At 36.2% G+C, this 18,957-nt stretch overlaps 1 protein-coding gene across 1 annotated transcript in view; it reads right to left on the bottom strand.

Moving 5' to 3' along the window:
• BICC1 (BicC family RNA binding protein 1) overlaps positions 1–18,957 on the bottom strand; it is a 368,778-nt gene that overhangs the window by 45,140 nt on the left and 304,681 nt on the right. Inside the window, exons 4-5 of the mRNA XM_011990352.1 lie at positions 2,157–2,236; positions 134–292 (exon numbers count right to left, since the gene is read on the bottom strand). Of these exons, the coding sequence (XP_011845742.1) occupies positions 134–292; positions 2,157–2,236 (239 nt within the window). The remainder of the gene's footprint in view (positions 1–133; positions 293–2,156; positions 2,237–18,957) is intronic.

Genomic DNA, 18,957 nt, shown 5'->3' with positions numbered 1-18,957 from the left:
GTACAATCTACACTATATGTCATCTATGTGATTTTTTTTTTTTTTTGTCTCACCTCTCACAAAAAAAGATAGGCAAACTGAAAATTAAGGCTGTAATTTATCCCATAAAAGTTCACGTGAAAAGACAAACCACCTGGTTGCTTTTTTCTGCTTGGTTATTCCTGTTGGAATCTGGAAAGTGGATATGGCATCCAGTTTCTTCCATCACTTTTTTAATATTGTTGCCACCTTTGCCGATTACATGTGAATGTTCTGTGTGTGAAACATCCATCTTCAAAGTGACTCGATTGCTCTATGTGAAAATAATGTATTATTACTTGATGTATGAAAAAGGAAAGAATGACATCCTAAATGCCTTTCCCTCAAGGGAATGGTATTAGCAAAAAGTGAGTCAGTGGGAAATTTTATGAATTTCTTAATAAGATCATCTTAATCTATAAATGTTCTCTTGCTATTCTCTGATTATAAAAAAAAAATTCTCATTTTAAGACAGATTTGTCAGAAGAAATAGAAAAATTTATTTTTTACCAAGATAATTTTTTGGGGAAGAAGTCTTTAAATAAAGTCAGCTACAGTTAACAGATAAATTACTCAGTCTGTCTTTAAAGACATTACTCATGAAACATTTAATCCAAATAACTAAAAGCAGATGAAAACACAATTACAAGATTGAAGATATGCATGCTAGTGGGTCTGTATAACTAAGATGATACAAAACTAGAAATAATAAACCTCAAAACTGTGAATAAGGAAGTTTTTACAATCACTGCTTTCACAACTCCTATATTACTATATATTGAACTTTACAAAGTAGATCTATTACTCTTACTGGTAGAAAGAAGGGAGAAAGAGAACACAAAGTGCAGATAACTGGCCACAAAATGGCTTAAATAAAGAAATTCAAAGTACATTAGTTACATTAAAGCAAAATGGAAACTTCTAAGACACAATAAATAAAAATGCTGTGGTCATATTGGACTATATTTAATTTGGGGGAATTTAGTGCTGTAAAATCATAAAGACTGACATAAAATCCTTTCTCATTTAGAAGACTGCTACTGAAATTACTCAGTCTTTAAGAAGTAAAATCAAAATATCAAAATGTTAAAAATAATTTTAACCTTGTGAATTCTTAAATTTTAAATTTACACCCATTAAATATATTTCGATTTTTAAGTTTAGTTCTTTCAGTTTAAACTTTAAAACACACAGACAAAAATCCCCTTTTCCTGAAGAAAATTCTAAACTATTCAATAATTATCAGGGAAGTAATTTTTTAAAAACCATTTTGAAGAAAACCAACAAAGAACAGAAAGAAAGAATGAAAACAAAAGCGATCAGAGATGATTCTAATGAAATGCCAGGTGGCAAGACAAAGTGGTTAAGAATGAGACAGCCTGGATTTGAATCCCACCTCTCCACTTAACTGGCTCTAGGGTCCTGAACAAATTACTTAATACCTTTATGCTGAGTCAGTTACGAGGATCAAACAAATTAATATGTGCAAAATGTAAAGTACTTAGCAAAGTGCCTGGTATACAATAAGTACCTGGTATACAATAAGTGATTTAGATGTGTTTGTTAAAGAAAATAAATTCTCACAAATGAGTATAAATTTGTACATATTTAAATTTCCCTGTTATCTCTCTATACATATAGTTAGAGACAGAGAGAGAGAGAGAAAGAGACAGCACGTGATCACAAAAAAGAAAGCATCAAATTTCATGCCATTACACACATCCAACACAGAGCTATATAGAAGATCATTTTGGTATTCTACTGACATCATAAAAGCAAATAATCTAATTCCTACAATCCTTATTACTTACTCCATATTAATCAGGGCCAATTTCTATTTCTGAAGATGTACATGTGTACATATATACACATACATACACAATACATACATATGTATGTAGATATAGGTATATATAGTTGTGTGTGTGTGTATGTATAGTTCAATTACCCAGCATGAGAGAACCTATTCAAATATTAAACAGAACTTTACATCCACTGTAGAATCACATGTGCTTATCTTAAAACCCACCATTACTTTCTCCTGGTTTTTCTTCTCCAAATGGTTCTTTCATAACGGCATGAAGTAGCCCTTGCAGAGACAAGGTTCTGACATCTGAGTGTCCTTAACATTCACTTACTTTTGTGTCTAAGACAGACATGATCATTTCCTTGGCTTCTTTAACATCTTCTTTCTTTCCAGAAACCTTAATATGGGGATCTATAAGAAATAAGAAATAAAAGGCTTGTGCGAAACTCCCAAACTCTTTAAAATTGTTTTAAAAACTCTGTTTTAAAATTGACTTTAGAACATAGGAGGTTCCATAATAAACTCAATATTTGGAGTTTACCATTATTATAAAATTCTAGGTGTGTTATTGTAGTAACAACAGGAATATGGAAAATGCCCAAGTTTTCATTTATCTGTGACTTTCTTCCTTAAAATTAGCTAAACCATTTAAATTTACATTTCTTTTTTCAAAATCAGTACATCATATAATTGCAAAATAAAAATATCATAATTTTTTAATAAACTGGATTTATTAATTGAGCTCCTGCTACAAGTCTCCGCCCTGTTCTAAGGGTTGAAGTGCATCAATTCACTTAATCCACAGCACAGATTCGTGAGGTTGTTTACAGAGGAAACTAAAGCACAGAGTGGTTTAGTAACTTGTCCCAGAAAACCACTCAGGAGTTTAGACATTATAATCCCATGTCTTCGAACTCTGAATCCATACTATATGCAATAACTTAATTTAAAAGACATCACTACAGTGAAGGCTAATAGAAAAAAAAAATCTTAACTTTCATTCAGGAATATTTAATTCAATATTTATCCAGAATTGGTATTGAGTGACTAATATTGTTTACTACTGCCACTAAACTTTCTATAGAAAAGCATTCATTCATTCACCAGACTTTTCTGTACTTCTACTATGTGCCAGGCACTGTTCCAGGGATGAGAGAAGAGATAAGTAAAGAAGAAAGATCCCTGTCTACAAAGAATTAGTCCACATTAACTAATTAATAATTAGATAATCAGAACATACATGTTATGAAAAAAGAAAAAGGAGAGCAAGACAAAAAGATGAGCAAGTACCAGCTATGAGAGAGTCTTGAGGAGTATCAGACTACATAGAGAAAAGGAGATCTGAGTAAAGGCTTAAAGGAGGTAAGACACTTGGCTGAGCTGGAACCTTCCAGGTAGAGGGCGATATCAGAGCCAAAGCCTCAGGGTGGGGACCAGCCTTCTTAATTCCCTCTTCAATCAGGTTTTCAAGTTGCCCAGCAATCCAGGTATTCCCTTATTTTACAGGTCAGTCTGACACAGACCAATATCATTCTAGGATAAGTCAAAAGTTCTATACCCATTAGCTTTATGATAAAACTGAATAACATAGAGATAATTCATTATGATTATCATAACCACTGATCATGTCTCAACCTTACTGAGTGCCTACAATGTACTGACTTCTTGGCTAAGTCTTTTATGTCCTGTACTATGCATCAAGTCAGCAAAGAGTCAGTAAATGTTCACTGAGCACCTTTCACACCTTTCACAATTTACCACCAGTTCTGCCTGAATCCTTTAACTCCTAGAGCATCTATTCTCTAGGATAAGGAATGAGAATCACTGGCTGGGGATTTTTTCTAAACCACACATACTCCCCTGACACTGTGATCTCCCACCCCCATCCCACAGCCCAGGTGAAAATGCCACAGAGAGCATATATTCTTATGTTGCAAGTGGGCAATTGCCACCCCCCTCACCAAAAAAGAGGGAGGAAGGAAAGAAGGGAGGAAACCATTTTTCTTAAAGCTACCCACTGTTAGGACCAGGATGGTAAAATCACAGTTAGTAACAGTGCACCAATCTTCAGAGTTCAGGAATGCCTCTGGCCTCCCGGGGAGACGTCCAGCAGCTGTGCTTAGTTTGAGTCTCTGTCACCACCTCCGGTCCCCACCCTTTCCTGGTGGCTGCTCGTGGTCTCAAGCACCCTTCCTTACCCTATTTTGTAATCCCTCCCCTGACACTTAACCTGTCACAGGGACACTGTGAAGGTCAAAGGTCTTAAGAGTGGTTAAAACTTTCCAAAATGTTAAGCATCAGTGATTATGAAATGAGGGGCCTAACAGCAAGGCACAAGGGGTGTCTGACCGACATAAGTTAGGAGAGAGAGCCCAACAGCATCTCATTCGCATTGCTTGCTCTCTAATGCATCCTAACAAGAACCAGGACTGCCCTTTCTCTATTACACTCTAGCCAACTTTTATCACACTTAAGTAAACAGACAGATCATTTTATTCAATAATTCTTATTTCGTCCATAATAACTCGGCTAGGCAATAGGCTTAAAGGAGGTAAGACACTTGGCTGAGCTGGAACCTTCCAGGTAGAGGGAGATATCACAGTCAAAGCCTCAGGGTGGGGACCAGCCTCTTTAATTCCCTCTTCAGTCAGGTTTTCAAGTTGCTGTCTACTTTCAATCAGGTTTTAAAGAGCTGTCTACCTTCAAAATTTCACTCTCAACTATCCTTAACTTTGGTTTAGTTACTGTTGGCTGACAATGAAGTTAACCTCTACTGAAAATGTTTGCTACAACTGTGGGTGATTAGAGCCCAATGTTTCTCAGAACATGGCTGTTAAAATACAGGTTTCTGGGCCTTGAGAAATCAGTAATTGGCATTTTATTGGCTTTTCAGGTGATTGTTAACTTGAATAGCAGATTAAACCACATAGATATTTCAATTGTAGTCATTTATGTATTGGTCTTATACATACTATACAAAATGCTTCTTTAGGATGAATTTGTATTTTTCCCACAAAATAAATTAACTGTAAGTTTTGAGTGCTATGATAATCTACAAATTTATTACTTTACAGGTTGATCACATTAAAATTCCTATGTATACAGAAAGGGACGGGGAGCCTCATATCCGATTTAAGAGAGAATACGATTTTCTTAAATCAAGAAAGAAGATGATTTTCCACCATCTTTGCATCAACAGAACAAGCAAAATAAAAAGCAAACGCCTCAATAGAAAATACACTTTCATTCAAAGTGAAAGGGCACCATCTAGTGGCCAAAAAAATAAATCATCGGTGGGCACAAAGGTACATGAGCATGCATGCACAGTCACTCACAAAAATGTAACACATCTACCTCCAGGGTCTGAATCAGTGCTTTTTTGGAAAGTGGTTCTTCAAATAGTCAAGCTTAATAAGGACAGAGAAAAACAAACATGACAAAATTCCAGTTTAGTTTGCGATAGTGGCTAGCAGCACTGTGTTTTTCATTTCCTTTTTGGCTCTTGCTTAAAAGATGCATACAAGATGTGTCCTTTTTTCCAGGTTGATCTTAATTTATTGATTTCAACTCCTGAAATACAGGTCTCTGTTTTTCAATGACTATTAACAGTTTACAATTCGAACATGTCTGTGTAATACCACAAGGGATTAAGATTTCCTATAGATCCATTCTGTAAATACTTGACAGAGAGAAGTCAAAGTATTAACCACATTAATAAACATAAAATTGAGGAAAAAGTCAGCTGTAAAGGGGGTTAGAGGATGGTATAATAGAAAAATAGGAAATAAGTGTAGAGCTTCTCCCTCCCAAAATGAATTGCTTTGAAGAACTCCAATTTAGGCATGAAGGTTTTGAGACATTTACTCTTAAAAAAATATATATTATTACTTTAAAACCAGCCCTCAAGTTCCCTCAACACAGGGGTCATGTTTAACTTGGTTTTGTAACTACCACAGTGCCAAACAAGTGGTAGATACTCAATAAGTTGTTGTAGAATGGACAGGTGGCACCTATAATTTAGGAAATAGCTAAATACAGAGAGAGGAGATGGAAGTCTATAGAAAGAGTCTAAAGCTCATATCCAAGGTGACTGTGTGTCCTGTACTTTCCAAAAAAGTTCTGAGCTCAAATATTCTGATCTTAGCACCTCTTTAAAAATACAAAAAACTGTTAGATATTCATCTCAATTTTTGGTTTTTAGATTCCTGTCCTACCCGTCTGCTTACATCTCTCTGGTATCATCCTAAGGAAGAGAAAGTGACCAGATGGTAATCCAATCTTCACTAAGTAGTAGGAAGCTGTAATGGACATGCATATGAAATGGGTATTTTATATGTGAACAATGCCAAACAGAAAAAAAAATGCCCCTTTTTAAAAATGTTAAACCTTTGAACACAGAGGTTCTTGTGACTTTCATATGGATATTTGTAAGGACTTAACAAAGCAACAATTGTCATAAGGATCCCTGCTAAAAACCATATTTTCAATAAAAATAAAGTATTTCAATATTTAAAATTAAAATTTTATTTTCTCTACCTTACTCTATTGTAAGAATAGTGAATGTTTTTATGAATTTATGTGAAGTTTAGTTATGCTTTTAAAAGATTATCTCTTGGTACTCTGGTTTCTACTCTGTGGTTTTCCATTCTTGGAAACATTCCCACCCCTGGAAACATTAGTGAATATTTTATTGCCTCTTCCTTCTTTCTTCAGGCCCCTAAACCTCCTTCCCACTTCATTCCTATTCCACAGCAAAATCTACAGAAAACACTCATGTCAGCCATTTGCATTTATTATGCTACAGAGAGTAATGTGCTATTGACACATGATGAATTTAAGTCAATCTTTCATCAACAATCTGTAGCCACTTTCCTGTCTCCATGATTAAGTGCTGCTGAGAAAAAGATTCAACCCCCTAAATTCACAGTATTTCTTCCACCCTCGGCATGTACATTTAGAGACAGAAAACAACAGAAAATCCCTTGACCACCTTCCCACTCACAACAAAAACAAAACAAAAGTTATCCTATCAGAGTTGCACTTTTGTTTACAGGCAAAAGTTCCATATATTATAAATGGCTTCAAATCTGGATGGCTGTGGTACATATTATGGACATAAACAAAACTGTCAAACAGACGAGTGGACAGAATTTACCTTCCCCTGGCATGGAGCTCTTTCACATTTGTTTCAAGTTTGATTTCTTCCAAAAGTGCTTTACCTCTGAAACAATATAATCAAGACGGGCATTACCTGGGGCCTGGATCTGTCAAGAGTGGCCAGTGTTGACAAACACTTAAGGCACAGCTCCAACTTCCTCTGAGATTCTTTGCAACTACTGGGAATATATCAACAGTCGGCAAGTAGTTCCAAAGTAATAACGGCCAACATTTTTATGTAAGAAAGAATGTAGCCCTAGGCTTACAATTTTGTGGAAAAAAATCTCAGGGGGAAAAAAAAAAGGCGTCAGAAAAAGCCCCAGGCTTCTCAAGGGCGTTGGTTCACTTGGAATCATATAGGGAAAAGCTAGGAAAAGCCAGAATGTATCACACAGAATGTATTAACTTTTAATGCCTTTGACGTTGCAATTGACTGCAGATTTCCTTTATGATGTGGTGAAAATATGTGGTGTCTACAGTTAATCGCAATTTAGCCATAAACAAGCTCTGTCACCTTGGAAAAGTCACTGAATCACTTGAGTATAGTTTCCTCAAAAAACAAATGAGGAAATTCAGTCAGATCACTGCTATATTTCCATACAAATGTAAATTTCTTTGGTATAAAATAGTACTATAAGGTTCTTAAACTAATAAGCAACTTTATTTTATAATTTTTGATAACTTATGGTGGGTAGCTCACTTAAAATCTAAAATGTTTCCAAGAACCTTAAACTAGCCTAAATCTTGGTGACACATCTACAACTGGCTTTCCTCTTTATTTTGCACATTTTAAGAATGTGTGATTTTTGTATCAAAGTGGATGAAAGGCAGTGTTCACCCCACTGGCATTTCCTGAATAATGTGCTTTTAGGCACAAAACAAATTCACTGACAACCCATTACAAAGACGAGATTCTACTTCAAACCCTATCTGAGCCATCTAATATGGCTTCTATTTTGATGACTATTACGTCGGCAAGTCACTTTGGTGATCAGCAAAAGTGAATTCTACTCATAGTCAGCTGACCACTACCCATATTTTACAGTGAAACATGTTTCCCCCTGGTTTCTTAAGAAATTGACTTTCTTTTTTAAACAAAAACTGTATGCGGGCCAAATAACATACCGATATCACATTTTTTACAGTGAAAATACATACTTATCAAGAGATGGAGAACACCTGAGCTGACTTATGAAGCCTGACTGGAAATGATTTTAAAAGAGCAAACAGGATGACTAGAAGCCTATGCACTTCACATTTATTTTGTGGCCAGTGAGATGGATTCCAGATTATTTCAAGGAATGTTCTTTGACAGTAAAAATTTTAATAAAAAAGCAAAGTATATTTCAAGAGGGGAGTAAAAAAGCTCAAGCCACACATAGTTAAAGCAAAATGTTGGTGAGCAGCCATAACATGTCAGGTGATACAACCGGGATAAAGAACGAATCCACCTGCTCTAGGCATTCCCTACACCAAATACAGTTGACCCTTGAACAACATGGATTTGAACCATGTGGGTCCAACTATAGCCGGAATTTATCTGCTGCCCCTTAGGCAGCAAGATCAACTCCCCACACCATTCCTCTTCCTCAGGCTACTCAATGTGAAGACGATGGGGATGAAGACTTTTATGATGACCCACTTCCTCTTAATACTAAATCTATTTTCTCTCCCTTAGAATTTTCTTAATAAAATTTCTTTTCTCTAGCTTCATTTATTGTTAAGATTACTGTATCTAATAAATATAACACACAAAATTATGCTAATCAACCTTTTATGTTACTGGTAGGCATCCAGTCAACAGCAGGCTATTAGTAAAGTTTTTGGGGAGTCAAAAATTATGTGTGTTTTTTTGTGTGACAGGTTAACATCCCTGAGCCCCACTTGTTCAAGGGTCACCTGTATATTGCTTTAGGATAAAACATAAAATCATCCTTATGTATCTTATTAAATTAATTAACTTTTTGAGACAGGGTCTTCTTCTGTCACCCAGGCTGGTGTGCAGTGGTGTGAACTCAGCTCACTGCAACCGCCGCCTCCCAGGCTCAAACGATCCTCCCACCTCAGCCTCCTGAGTAGCTGAGACTACAGGCATGAGCCACCATGCCTGGCTAATTTTTTGTAGAGATGGCCGGGGGGGCCTCACCACATTGCCCAGGCTGATCTCGAACTCCTGGACTCAAGCCATCCGTCGACTCGGCCTCCCAAAGTGCTAAGATTACAGGGTTGAGCTACCATACCTAGCCAGAATCTTATTTTAAAACCAAAAAAAAATCTCCTTACTAGTCAACTAAAAAAGAAGATGAACAGACAGCAAGCAGTGCAAAAAAAAATGTACTTTAAATTCAAAAACCTAATTTTCATGAGATTAATGTTCCCATTAGTATCCATATCAACCTATACACAATGAGGTCCCATGGCAACTTCCTATCAAGATTCTATTTTTTTCTGAATGAAATTTAATACTTAACAGAGAAAGAGTATTTTTGACATGGTAGTGGCAGGAGTGATGTGAGCAAATTTTAAGAAAGCAAGTATGGCTAGTTCCAAAGGCATTTTCAGTTCTCTTTTTGGCAATGATTGGGGAGCAGGTGCCCTCATCACTACAGTAATGAATACTTCAGGCAGGTTCTTGCTGAATGCAAGGAAAGGGTGGGAGGTCCATTCACATACCAAGGTGAAGCCTGTGAACGGTTCACCAATTGGATAGAAAAGAGCCACCAACTTGAGAAAATTCAAAACTAGCTGGAAGATAAATGAGAGCTTTTGGTGATGGAATACCAGTATTTCCAATATAATCAGCAATGGAAGAGTTTAAAATACAAGGATGCTGTGCTATTAGAACTATTCTCCACTGACTTTTCAACTTCAGGAGGAAATGCAGCTTAATGGAGAGAAAAGGTAAATTGTGCATATGCCAGTTTGTGTTAAGATTCCACTGTGACTTATCAAAGCTATTTACTTAATCAGAAACAGAGTTATGGCGGCTCAGCAAAAAAGCCTAGAAATAATCTCAGAGAAGAATAATGAAATGCAAACAAAGTAGAAAGCAAAAATCAAGGCATACCAGATGAAATAATCAACAACAGATGTATTTAAGGAGTGTGAGAATTCGAAAAGGATAAACTACCTTATCTTATAAACCACTTTGTCTTACACAGTGTAAACTAAACCCCAAACATAATCTCAAAGTCGCTGTTCAGATAGAAGGAGGGCAGGGAAAAATCCAAAGCACAAGAGAAATCAGCTTTGGAACATGGAGGGTGGAAAAAGAAAGAAACACAAAGCCTAACTCAATTAGTTTCCCGCAGCCTCTTGGCATCCGAGCTCTATATTCCAGAGATAAGGAAGAGGATTCTGGGAAGGGGAGGAAAGAAAATGAAGTGCCAGGAGGAAATCTGGAATCATCAGAATGGTTTGTATATAACAATTCTACAGAAAGCATGGGTAGTGCTAGGTTATTGCAAGGGAGGTCGCTGACATAAGTATGAGTGGGAGATGGGCAACGCTTGCAATGGTGGAAACAAAGCCAAGACACCCTACATGGCAAAAACAATAATGCGAGGATCCAGGATGAAGAGGAGGAAACCATACTAGCCCTCTGCAATGGCAATGGCATCCCAGCCCAATACTCAATGGTCCTTTTGATAAAGGAGGGGGCACTGAAGTAGGGGTAGAGGCACATGCCAGGATAAAGCATCCCCAGGAAATTGTACTGAGATAACAGCAAGTTATGCAAGAACTTCTAAGAGCCAGAAGTGACTAATCTCCCTTCTCTCTCCCAGGAATACTGATGTTCACAGTGTGCAGGACAGGTCCCAGAAGTATTGCCTGCAGTCTAGACCCAAAGCACTGTAATCTGTGGCGAGAGCAGATTGTTCCTTTTTACAACAGCTGGGACTCTTCGTGAAAAATCTTAACACACAACTGCTGGTTGCTGTTACAGAGTAAGACACTATGCATTTAAGAGTTCACACACATTAGACTAAGAAAGTCCCATAAATAAAAAGGTGACCACATCATACCATATACACAATCTCTTTATGTCTGACCTACTCAGATAAGAATTTAGAAACCGGAAATTCCGTCTCTTAAGGAGACTGAAGGAACAATTACAGGTACATGCAGGAAACAGCAAAACCTTTAGGAATTCAATTCTAAAAATAACTTACCAACTTGAGACTGACATTAAAATTCTTTACCTTTCTCATCTTTGTTTTATATGTTACACTTGTTACATATAAGTTTTACATGCTACACTAAAGAGCAGCTAATTATGGGTTCAACTGACTCTGTGTGTTAAAGACTGTTTCAAGCTTGTTCGTGATCTCAAAGTTGGTAATCTTCACAAAAATTCAAAGGGCCTAATATTAGGTAAGTTGTCCCTAAAGAAAATTATCACTTGGAAAATGTCTATCTGCCACCTTCTCACTCCCACTTTCTACAGACTAGCTTAACAACAGCTGTTAATAGTTTTTTCATGATGCCACATATAGTGGCACAATATGCCTATTCCTCTCCCCAACTGTGCATTATTCCTCACCCCAACTGTGTATTATTTGTTTTTCTCATGAAGTAGGAATGAAGGATCCTAATTTCTCAGTCCTAAGAGATTTGGTGAGGAGATGGGAATAAAGTTTTAATTGTCAAATAACTTCAAAACAATCCTTTATTTTTCTTAAGAATAGTATCTTAGAAATTGTTCTAAGTCAGAATTCATCAAGTACTTATCCAAAGGCAATGTTCCTGCTTAAATATCTTTTTTTTTTTTTTTTTCCCCGAGACAGAGTCTCACTCTGTCACCCAGGGTGGAGAGCAGTGGCACAATCTCAGCTCACTGCAACTTCCGCCTCCCAGATTCAAGTGAATCTCCTGCCTCAGCCTCCCATGTAGCTGGGTCTACAGTTGCATGCCATCATGCCAGGCTAATTTTTGTATTCTTTAGTAGAGATGGGGTTTCTCCATGTTGGTCAGGCTGGTCTCGAATTCCTGGCCTTAAGTGATTCTCCCACCTTGGCCTCCCAAAGTGTTGCCATTACAGGCATGAGCCATGGCACCCAGCCCTTAAATATCTTAAATAACAAAAATTTTGAGCTTAGTCCTTTAAAACTGGTTTTTCTAAAAGCAAGAAGGCATCAAAAATTGCAACAAATAATCACCTGATAAGGGTTACCAATTAGTCCTATCTTTTCTAACAAGAAAGATGATCTTCTGAAATTTCTTTCCATACAAAGAGCTCCTAAAAATAATTTTTAAAAAATACTAATTTTCTCTTAGGGAAATGGGCAAAAGACACAGATAAATAATTCAATACAAAATGGTAAGTAAATATGTAACTATGAATAAAGTTCAACCTTCCTAAATCACTTTTAAAAACAAAATCGGCAAAGGTCTTTAAAATTACAAGCCCAACAAGGATACAGTTAACTTCCCATACTTTTGGTGGAAATAAAAACCAGTGGAGAAAATCTGGAAAGTAATTTGGAAATATCAACAAAGGATCACAATATCATAATTTTAAGAATACAGATATATTAAGAAGAAGAGAAGAAAGCCAAATTAATAGTGATTACTTCTAAGCAACAGAGTCACAGGTAATTTCTATTTTATTTTATGCTCTAAGCTCTTCTGTATTGTCCATTATGAACAACTATACTTTTATAATGCAGAAAAATACTCATACCTTACAAGATCATCTGTAAAATCTGAGATCAATTCACTCAAATTACATCCTTGTACTTTAAAACAAAATGTATTCAAGTCAGAACTTCCTGTTTCCCAAGTACAATGTCTCAAGAATTCCCTTAAAAATTAAGACCTTTAAATATTAGCAATAATGACAACAATGCTTTCTCAATTAGATTTTTTTTTTTTTTAAAGTTCCCTCTTTCTTCTCTACAATTCCGTGACAGGCTTTTTGCCATGCAGTTTCTCAACTTTATCTCTTTTTATTTCTTGTGCTGTTACTTTTAATATTTTACTGACATACTTTGGCTCTGAATACAGAAGTCCCCAGTGAAACTGTAATGATGGGGTTAACTGTCATGGAAAGACAAGGTTGGGACAGAGGACAAACAGTTAGTGAAGGCCATATGTTTATGGCTACCACTAACTACACAAGGAATTCTTTCAAACAGTTATGGCAACATCTCTCTTTTCCTGCAGTAATGGTTTCTGGAATAAATGGAAGAAAAGGACAATCCTGGTAATGGGGGTATACTGCTCTTTCTTTAAAGAATTTTCCAATGTCTCTCAAACAAGGACATTTAGAAAAGCAATATTTGGGTATCATTCTCAGGGTATGATTAAGCCGCCTATTAACGTAAGCAATATAAGCCTCACAGAACAGTACCCTCGTAACAAATAGTTTTGCCAGGATGGCAACTTAAAAGATATTTTGTCTTCTCGGCAGAGAAGTCCAAGAGTTGAGAACGGTACCTGGTTATGCGCCATTTGCTGCTGCCCTGGGGCTATTCTGTCTTTGGCTCTACCCTGCTTCGTGCCCAGCAAGCTGGACCAGCACCCCTGGCAGTGGCTGCATGGCTCCATGACTACAATTCCACTGAGTAGTCTCTTGGCAGTTTCCTTTTTCACTGGGCTCTCACAATACCTTGTCCTCCCCTTGCCCCTTCAGTGATGATAATGGCTTCCAGCTGTTGCCAGTTTTTGTGCCTCATCATCTATTTATAGCCATTGCCTGCTCACTTAACCCCATCTACTGTAAACAGCCCCTTTGTTAGTGTTTCTTAAACCATTTGGAGTTAACTCTGTTTTCTGGCAGAGTGAGCCTGATACCACACTCATTCCACCAATTCCTTTCTTCTTTTAATGAGAAAGTGTGTGGGCCGGGGTTGGGGTTGGGGTTGGGGTGGTGAAGATTTGTGTTGGTCTCCTTTCTCCACAGAAGCACTAACTTTTAGCGGGTCAATTCCATACTTTTGATAGGTTAAAAATAATATTCCTTAGGTCTTAGCATACACTTTTTTAGAAAAATTGGTGTTTTTCTAACTTATTGTTCAATACAAGTCAACTTCAAAACTACAGTAGAGAATCCCTAATGCAGTTTCCTCCTTATTTTCTCTCCTTGTATCCCTCCTCCACTTCCTGAAAGGCTATGCAAACGCATTTTAATCATATAATCACATTTATTACTGGAAGTATCTTGGCACCTTCAAATGTTCCTTGATAAATGTGTTGTAATGTTTATAGGATCTTTAAGAAATATGTGTGGATCAGCAGCATTTTTGAATTTCTTTCATATTTTCTTGGCTCCCATACAACTTTTACCTCTAAAGGCATTTAGTTGTATGTTCCATCTCAAAAAGCATTGTTTTAAAGAGATACGTGGTACACATCTTTTTTGTGACAACCTCAAATACATTGAAGCGAGATTTCTGTAACCACTGAATTTGCTTCCTACTGAGGTGTGGGGATGTCTATTGATTATCTTCATGAGGCCTGTAAACAAGCCAGCCTATAACTGCATCCCAAGGCTATGTACACGTGTGTTGGTAAACTTTTCTGAGTGCATCTACAGATTCTCAGAAAGGCTAAGAAAGCTAAGTCCTGCTGTAAGTAGTGTGGAATTTTGCAGACATTCAGGGAACAGATCTTGAAACCTTCAGGTGTTCAGTTTTGGTTTGGCATACTACAAGCTCGTATTTATCTTTGGTTCAGAAATTTTCAACAATTATATTTTTTAATATAATGTCAGCAATTATATTTAAAATGTGAAAGCTAATCAATAGGACAACACCAAATTTGAGTTAATCATTACTTCCCCTCAGTTATTATGACAGACACGGGGGAAAACAGTAAGAATAGAGGCATGCGACAGAAGCCACAACTGAATCTAATTGTTGTTTAACTCTTGCTTCAAAAAAAAAAAAAAATCTTGTATATTTTATTGGAGTTAAAATCCAACAACTTTTATGCTTTGGCCACAGAATTAGATCGTTTAAACAAGATTTTATGAAATCTTGTTTCAGAAGCTATGTTAACTTCTGCAATTATATCAAAGAACTTCGGACCTGGAATGGAACTTGAAGTTCTACCTGTCCTTTACACCCTTCCCCAAGGCTCACCGAATGCCTACCGTGGGCCGGACACTTCTAGAAACTGGAGTCACAGTCAAGATGACACCATGATCCAAGCCAGTAAATGAGCACAGATTTAAAAACTTCCCACTCCTGGCATGCTTCCTTCTATGTAACATTCCTCCTAAACTATCATCTAAACTGACACATTTTTAGTGACAGTAAGAAAACTATTTTATCAAAAAGCAAAGGTGACCTGTTAAAAAATCATTTCCTTAAAACCATCTTTCTCCCCAAAAGCCTTCAATGATTTCCTAATTACACAGTATTAAGATGGCAAACTGTCTGCTGTGGTTTTCAAAGACCTCATGATCAGGACTGTGCCCAGCTGTTTAGCTTTCTCTTCCATTATTTCCTTCATAAAATTCACACTACAACCAAACCAAAATACTCACCATTGCACCAAAATGTCCTATAATTTCCCATCTTCATGCTTCTGTTGCTGAAACCACTAGATATAGCACTGTTACTTTGGCTCCATCTGTCCAATCCTCAGCACATTAAGGTTAACACAAATGTCATGTTTTCTCAGATCCCTCCAGTGCAAAGTAAATCTCTACCTCTGCTGGTTTCCCGTGACACTGCTTGGTCCTTTAACAGGCCTATTACATGCTAGCCCATTATCCATATACCTGCCGTCATCAGTCTGTAGGCCCTGTGATCTGATGGAAGACACTGTGTGCAGTTTTTATACCCCTCACAAAACAGACTATGTACCAAGTTTTAGAACACAAGCATTAGATAATTACCTGGATTTCACTAGAGTGACTGATATCTGTTTCCTCATAATTTTTGTGCCTTTATTCCCCCTTCCTCTACATTAAAAATGTCATCCCCTTAGCATATCCATGACAGCCCTTCAGACTCTGTCACAGCTTTACCAACTGTTATATTCTCAATCACTTTTTCTTTGGGCACTCACCCTACTTCTCTCAGTGGGTCCTTCTGCGAACTGACTCTAAGTCAGGCAACTTTGATTTTTTGAATCCTTAATCTCTACCATGGGCTATAGAATACAGTAGGTATCCATAAAAATAGATTGTCATAAGGATTAAATAAGATAACATAATGGGCTTAGCAGTGTCTTCGACACAGTAAATACTCTATAAATGTTAGTTATTAGTAACTAAACGAAGGATTACGACAATAGTTACCATTTCAGCTCTTATTTCTTCTTACATTTTTTTAGAGGTAAAAGATGATTAGCAGAGCCCAACAGGTCTACGTAACTTCCCAATCCCTCTGTCAAATCTGCCTAAAATGGCATTTATAACAGCACTGCAGACACATCACGTGATGGTGCAGAGTGACTTTTAACAACCAAAACCTCAGAGCCTTCTCATATGAACTGGTGTTCAGCCCTGTATTCCTTCCCTCCCTGGATTGTCCCATTAAGTATAAATACCATTTTTATTATGGTTTTAGTATAAATTACAAGAAAATGTCTCATATTAGTTGTATTATATCAGTGTTTGTGTGTTTTTTTTATGGTAAATTCCTATTGGGTTGTTGGTACCATCCTCATAAAGAAAGATATGATCAAGGGAATCCAAACATATAACTCTTATTAACTCTTATTCTTAGATTAGTAGAGAAATTTTTATATGCTATTTGACATTTGATATGTTTATTTTCCCTCACTTTTAAGGAGTATTAAGATTGTACAACATATCAGCATAATTACTTGGTGGAGAAAGGTTCCCTCTGCAGTTTATGAGAAAGTAACATCTGATTAAAAGCAATAAAAATGGGACATATACACTTTGCCATCATATCATTGTTTCTCTCAAAAAAAAAGAAAAAGAAAAAATGTCAGACTAGAATATTATGACTGCAATAGAAATTGTAAAACCTGAAAAATCAATGAAGACTAATTTACCACAAATTCCTAACATTTCTACAATATGTATTTTTTCACAACAGAGCCTCTCAATGATACTTACATATTAGAAAATATAGGAAAGGAGTTTTATGCAACACTTCTAAATAAATTAAATAAACTTATATCTGCTAAAGATTATAAAAGATTACTCAGAAAGTTTTATAAAATGTTTATTTTGCAATTATAATTAAAACTGTAAGAAGTGATTTTGATAGCTTTGACTGAACATATAATAAAGATACGTAAACCTGAAATATTTTGTAGCACTACTTTTATGATTTTCAAATGTTCATGCTAATCAGTACAAAAGTCCACAACCCATACTCCTTTAATACTTTCTATTTTAATGACCATTTTTAGAAATTTAGGCCCAAAGTCTTGGATATTTTGAGTTCCTCTCAGCTCCCTAGCTGGTAAAATACAAATAAGGTACAGTTAGTAAAGTACACTATATGAATACAGTGCAATCTCAAAAGAAAAAGCCATCAATATTCGTAAAAACATTTTCTAAACAAAAATAACAATAATTGATTCTTAAGTTTAGAACTGTTTATGTAAACAGAGTTGGGCCAATAGTAGTTCAGAGTGCACAATGAAAAGATGGAGGAAACAGAAATCTTTAAATCAAACAATATATGGGAAATGGTACTTATACGCATAATGGGACAAAATCATTCCCTGATGAAATGTGGGCATGAAAGGAGTGATTGCTTTGAAGATGGTGAGTTTTTAAGCCTAGGAGTGATTGACAAAAAGTATATCTATTAAAGGTATATACTGTGATTTGATATATATGTGTGTGTGTGTATATATATATACACACACACACATACATACACACACACATTATAACACCATTACCACAATCAAGTTAACATATCTATCACTTCACATACTGACCTCTGTGTGTGTGTGTGTGTGTGTGTTTGTTGAGAGCATTTAAAATCTACCCTGTTAGCAAATTTCAAGGGTATATTATGAACTGTAGTCACCACACTGTACATTATATCTCCAAAATTTATTCATCTTACAAATGAAAGGTCAACCTTTCTTTGACCAACATCTCCCCATTGTCCTCACACTCAATCCCTGTTACTACAACTCTACTCTCTGTTTCTATGAGTTCAACTTTTTAGGTTTGACATATAAGTTATATTATGCAGTATTTGTCTGTTTGTGTCTGGTTCATTTCACTTAGCATAATGTCCTCCAGGTTCATCCATGTTGTCACAAATGGCAGTATGCCCTTTTTTTTTAAGGCTGAATAACATTCCATTGTGGACTTACTATTGCCATTTTGTTGTTTTCTGATTGTTTTGTAGTTCTTTTGTTCCTTTATACCTCTCTTGGTATCTTCCTTTGTAATTTCATGATTTTCAATAGTGGTATGATTTGATTCTTTATCTTTTCTGTATCTACTATGGATTTCTGTTTTGATGTTACAATGGGGTTACGCAAAACATCTTATGAGTCTATTTGAAGCTGGTAACTCTACATTTTTACTCCCCATTTTATGTTTTTGATGTTATGATTTAGTTTTTTTATATTGTGTATCCATTAACAATGGTGTAGCTATAGTTATTTTTAATATTTTTGTCTTTTAACATTTATACTAGAGTTAAAATGAATTTAAACACCATCATTACAATATTAGAGTATTCTGAATTAGAGTGCACATTTATTTTTAACAGAGACTAAAAATACTATACATTCATGCTACTCATTTGTGTCTTTTCATTTCAGCTTGAACAATTTCGTTTGGCATTTCTTGCAAGGCAGTCCTAGTGGTGATGAACTCTCTTAGCTTTTGTCTGTCTGGAATAATCTTCGTCTCTCCTTCCTTTACAAAGGGCAGCTTTGCTGAGTAAAGTACCATTGAAAGACAGTTTTTTCCTTTCATCACTTTGAGTATAACATCCCACTCCTTCGTGACCCATGGGATTTCTGCTGAGAAGTCAACTGATAGTCTTATGGAAGTTCTTTTACGTGTGATGAGA

The sequence above is a fragment of the Mandrillus leucophaeus genome, unplaced genomic scaffold (genome assembly GCF_000951045.1).
Source record: "Mandrillus leucophaeus isolate KB7577 unplaced genomic scaffold, Mleu.le_1.0 Scaffold378, whole genome shotgun sequence".
In the NCBI taxonomy this organism is placed as follows: domain Eukaryota; kingdom Metazoa; phylum Chordata; class Mammalia; order Primates; family Cercopithecidae; genus Mandrillus; species Mandrillus leucophaeus.
The sequence above is the reverse complement of the archived record's forward strand: the minus strand, read 5'-3'. Positions and strand labels throughout refer to the sequence as shown.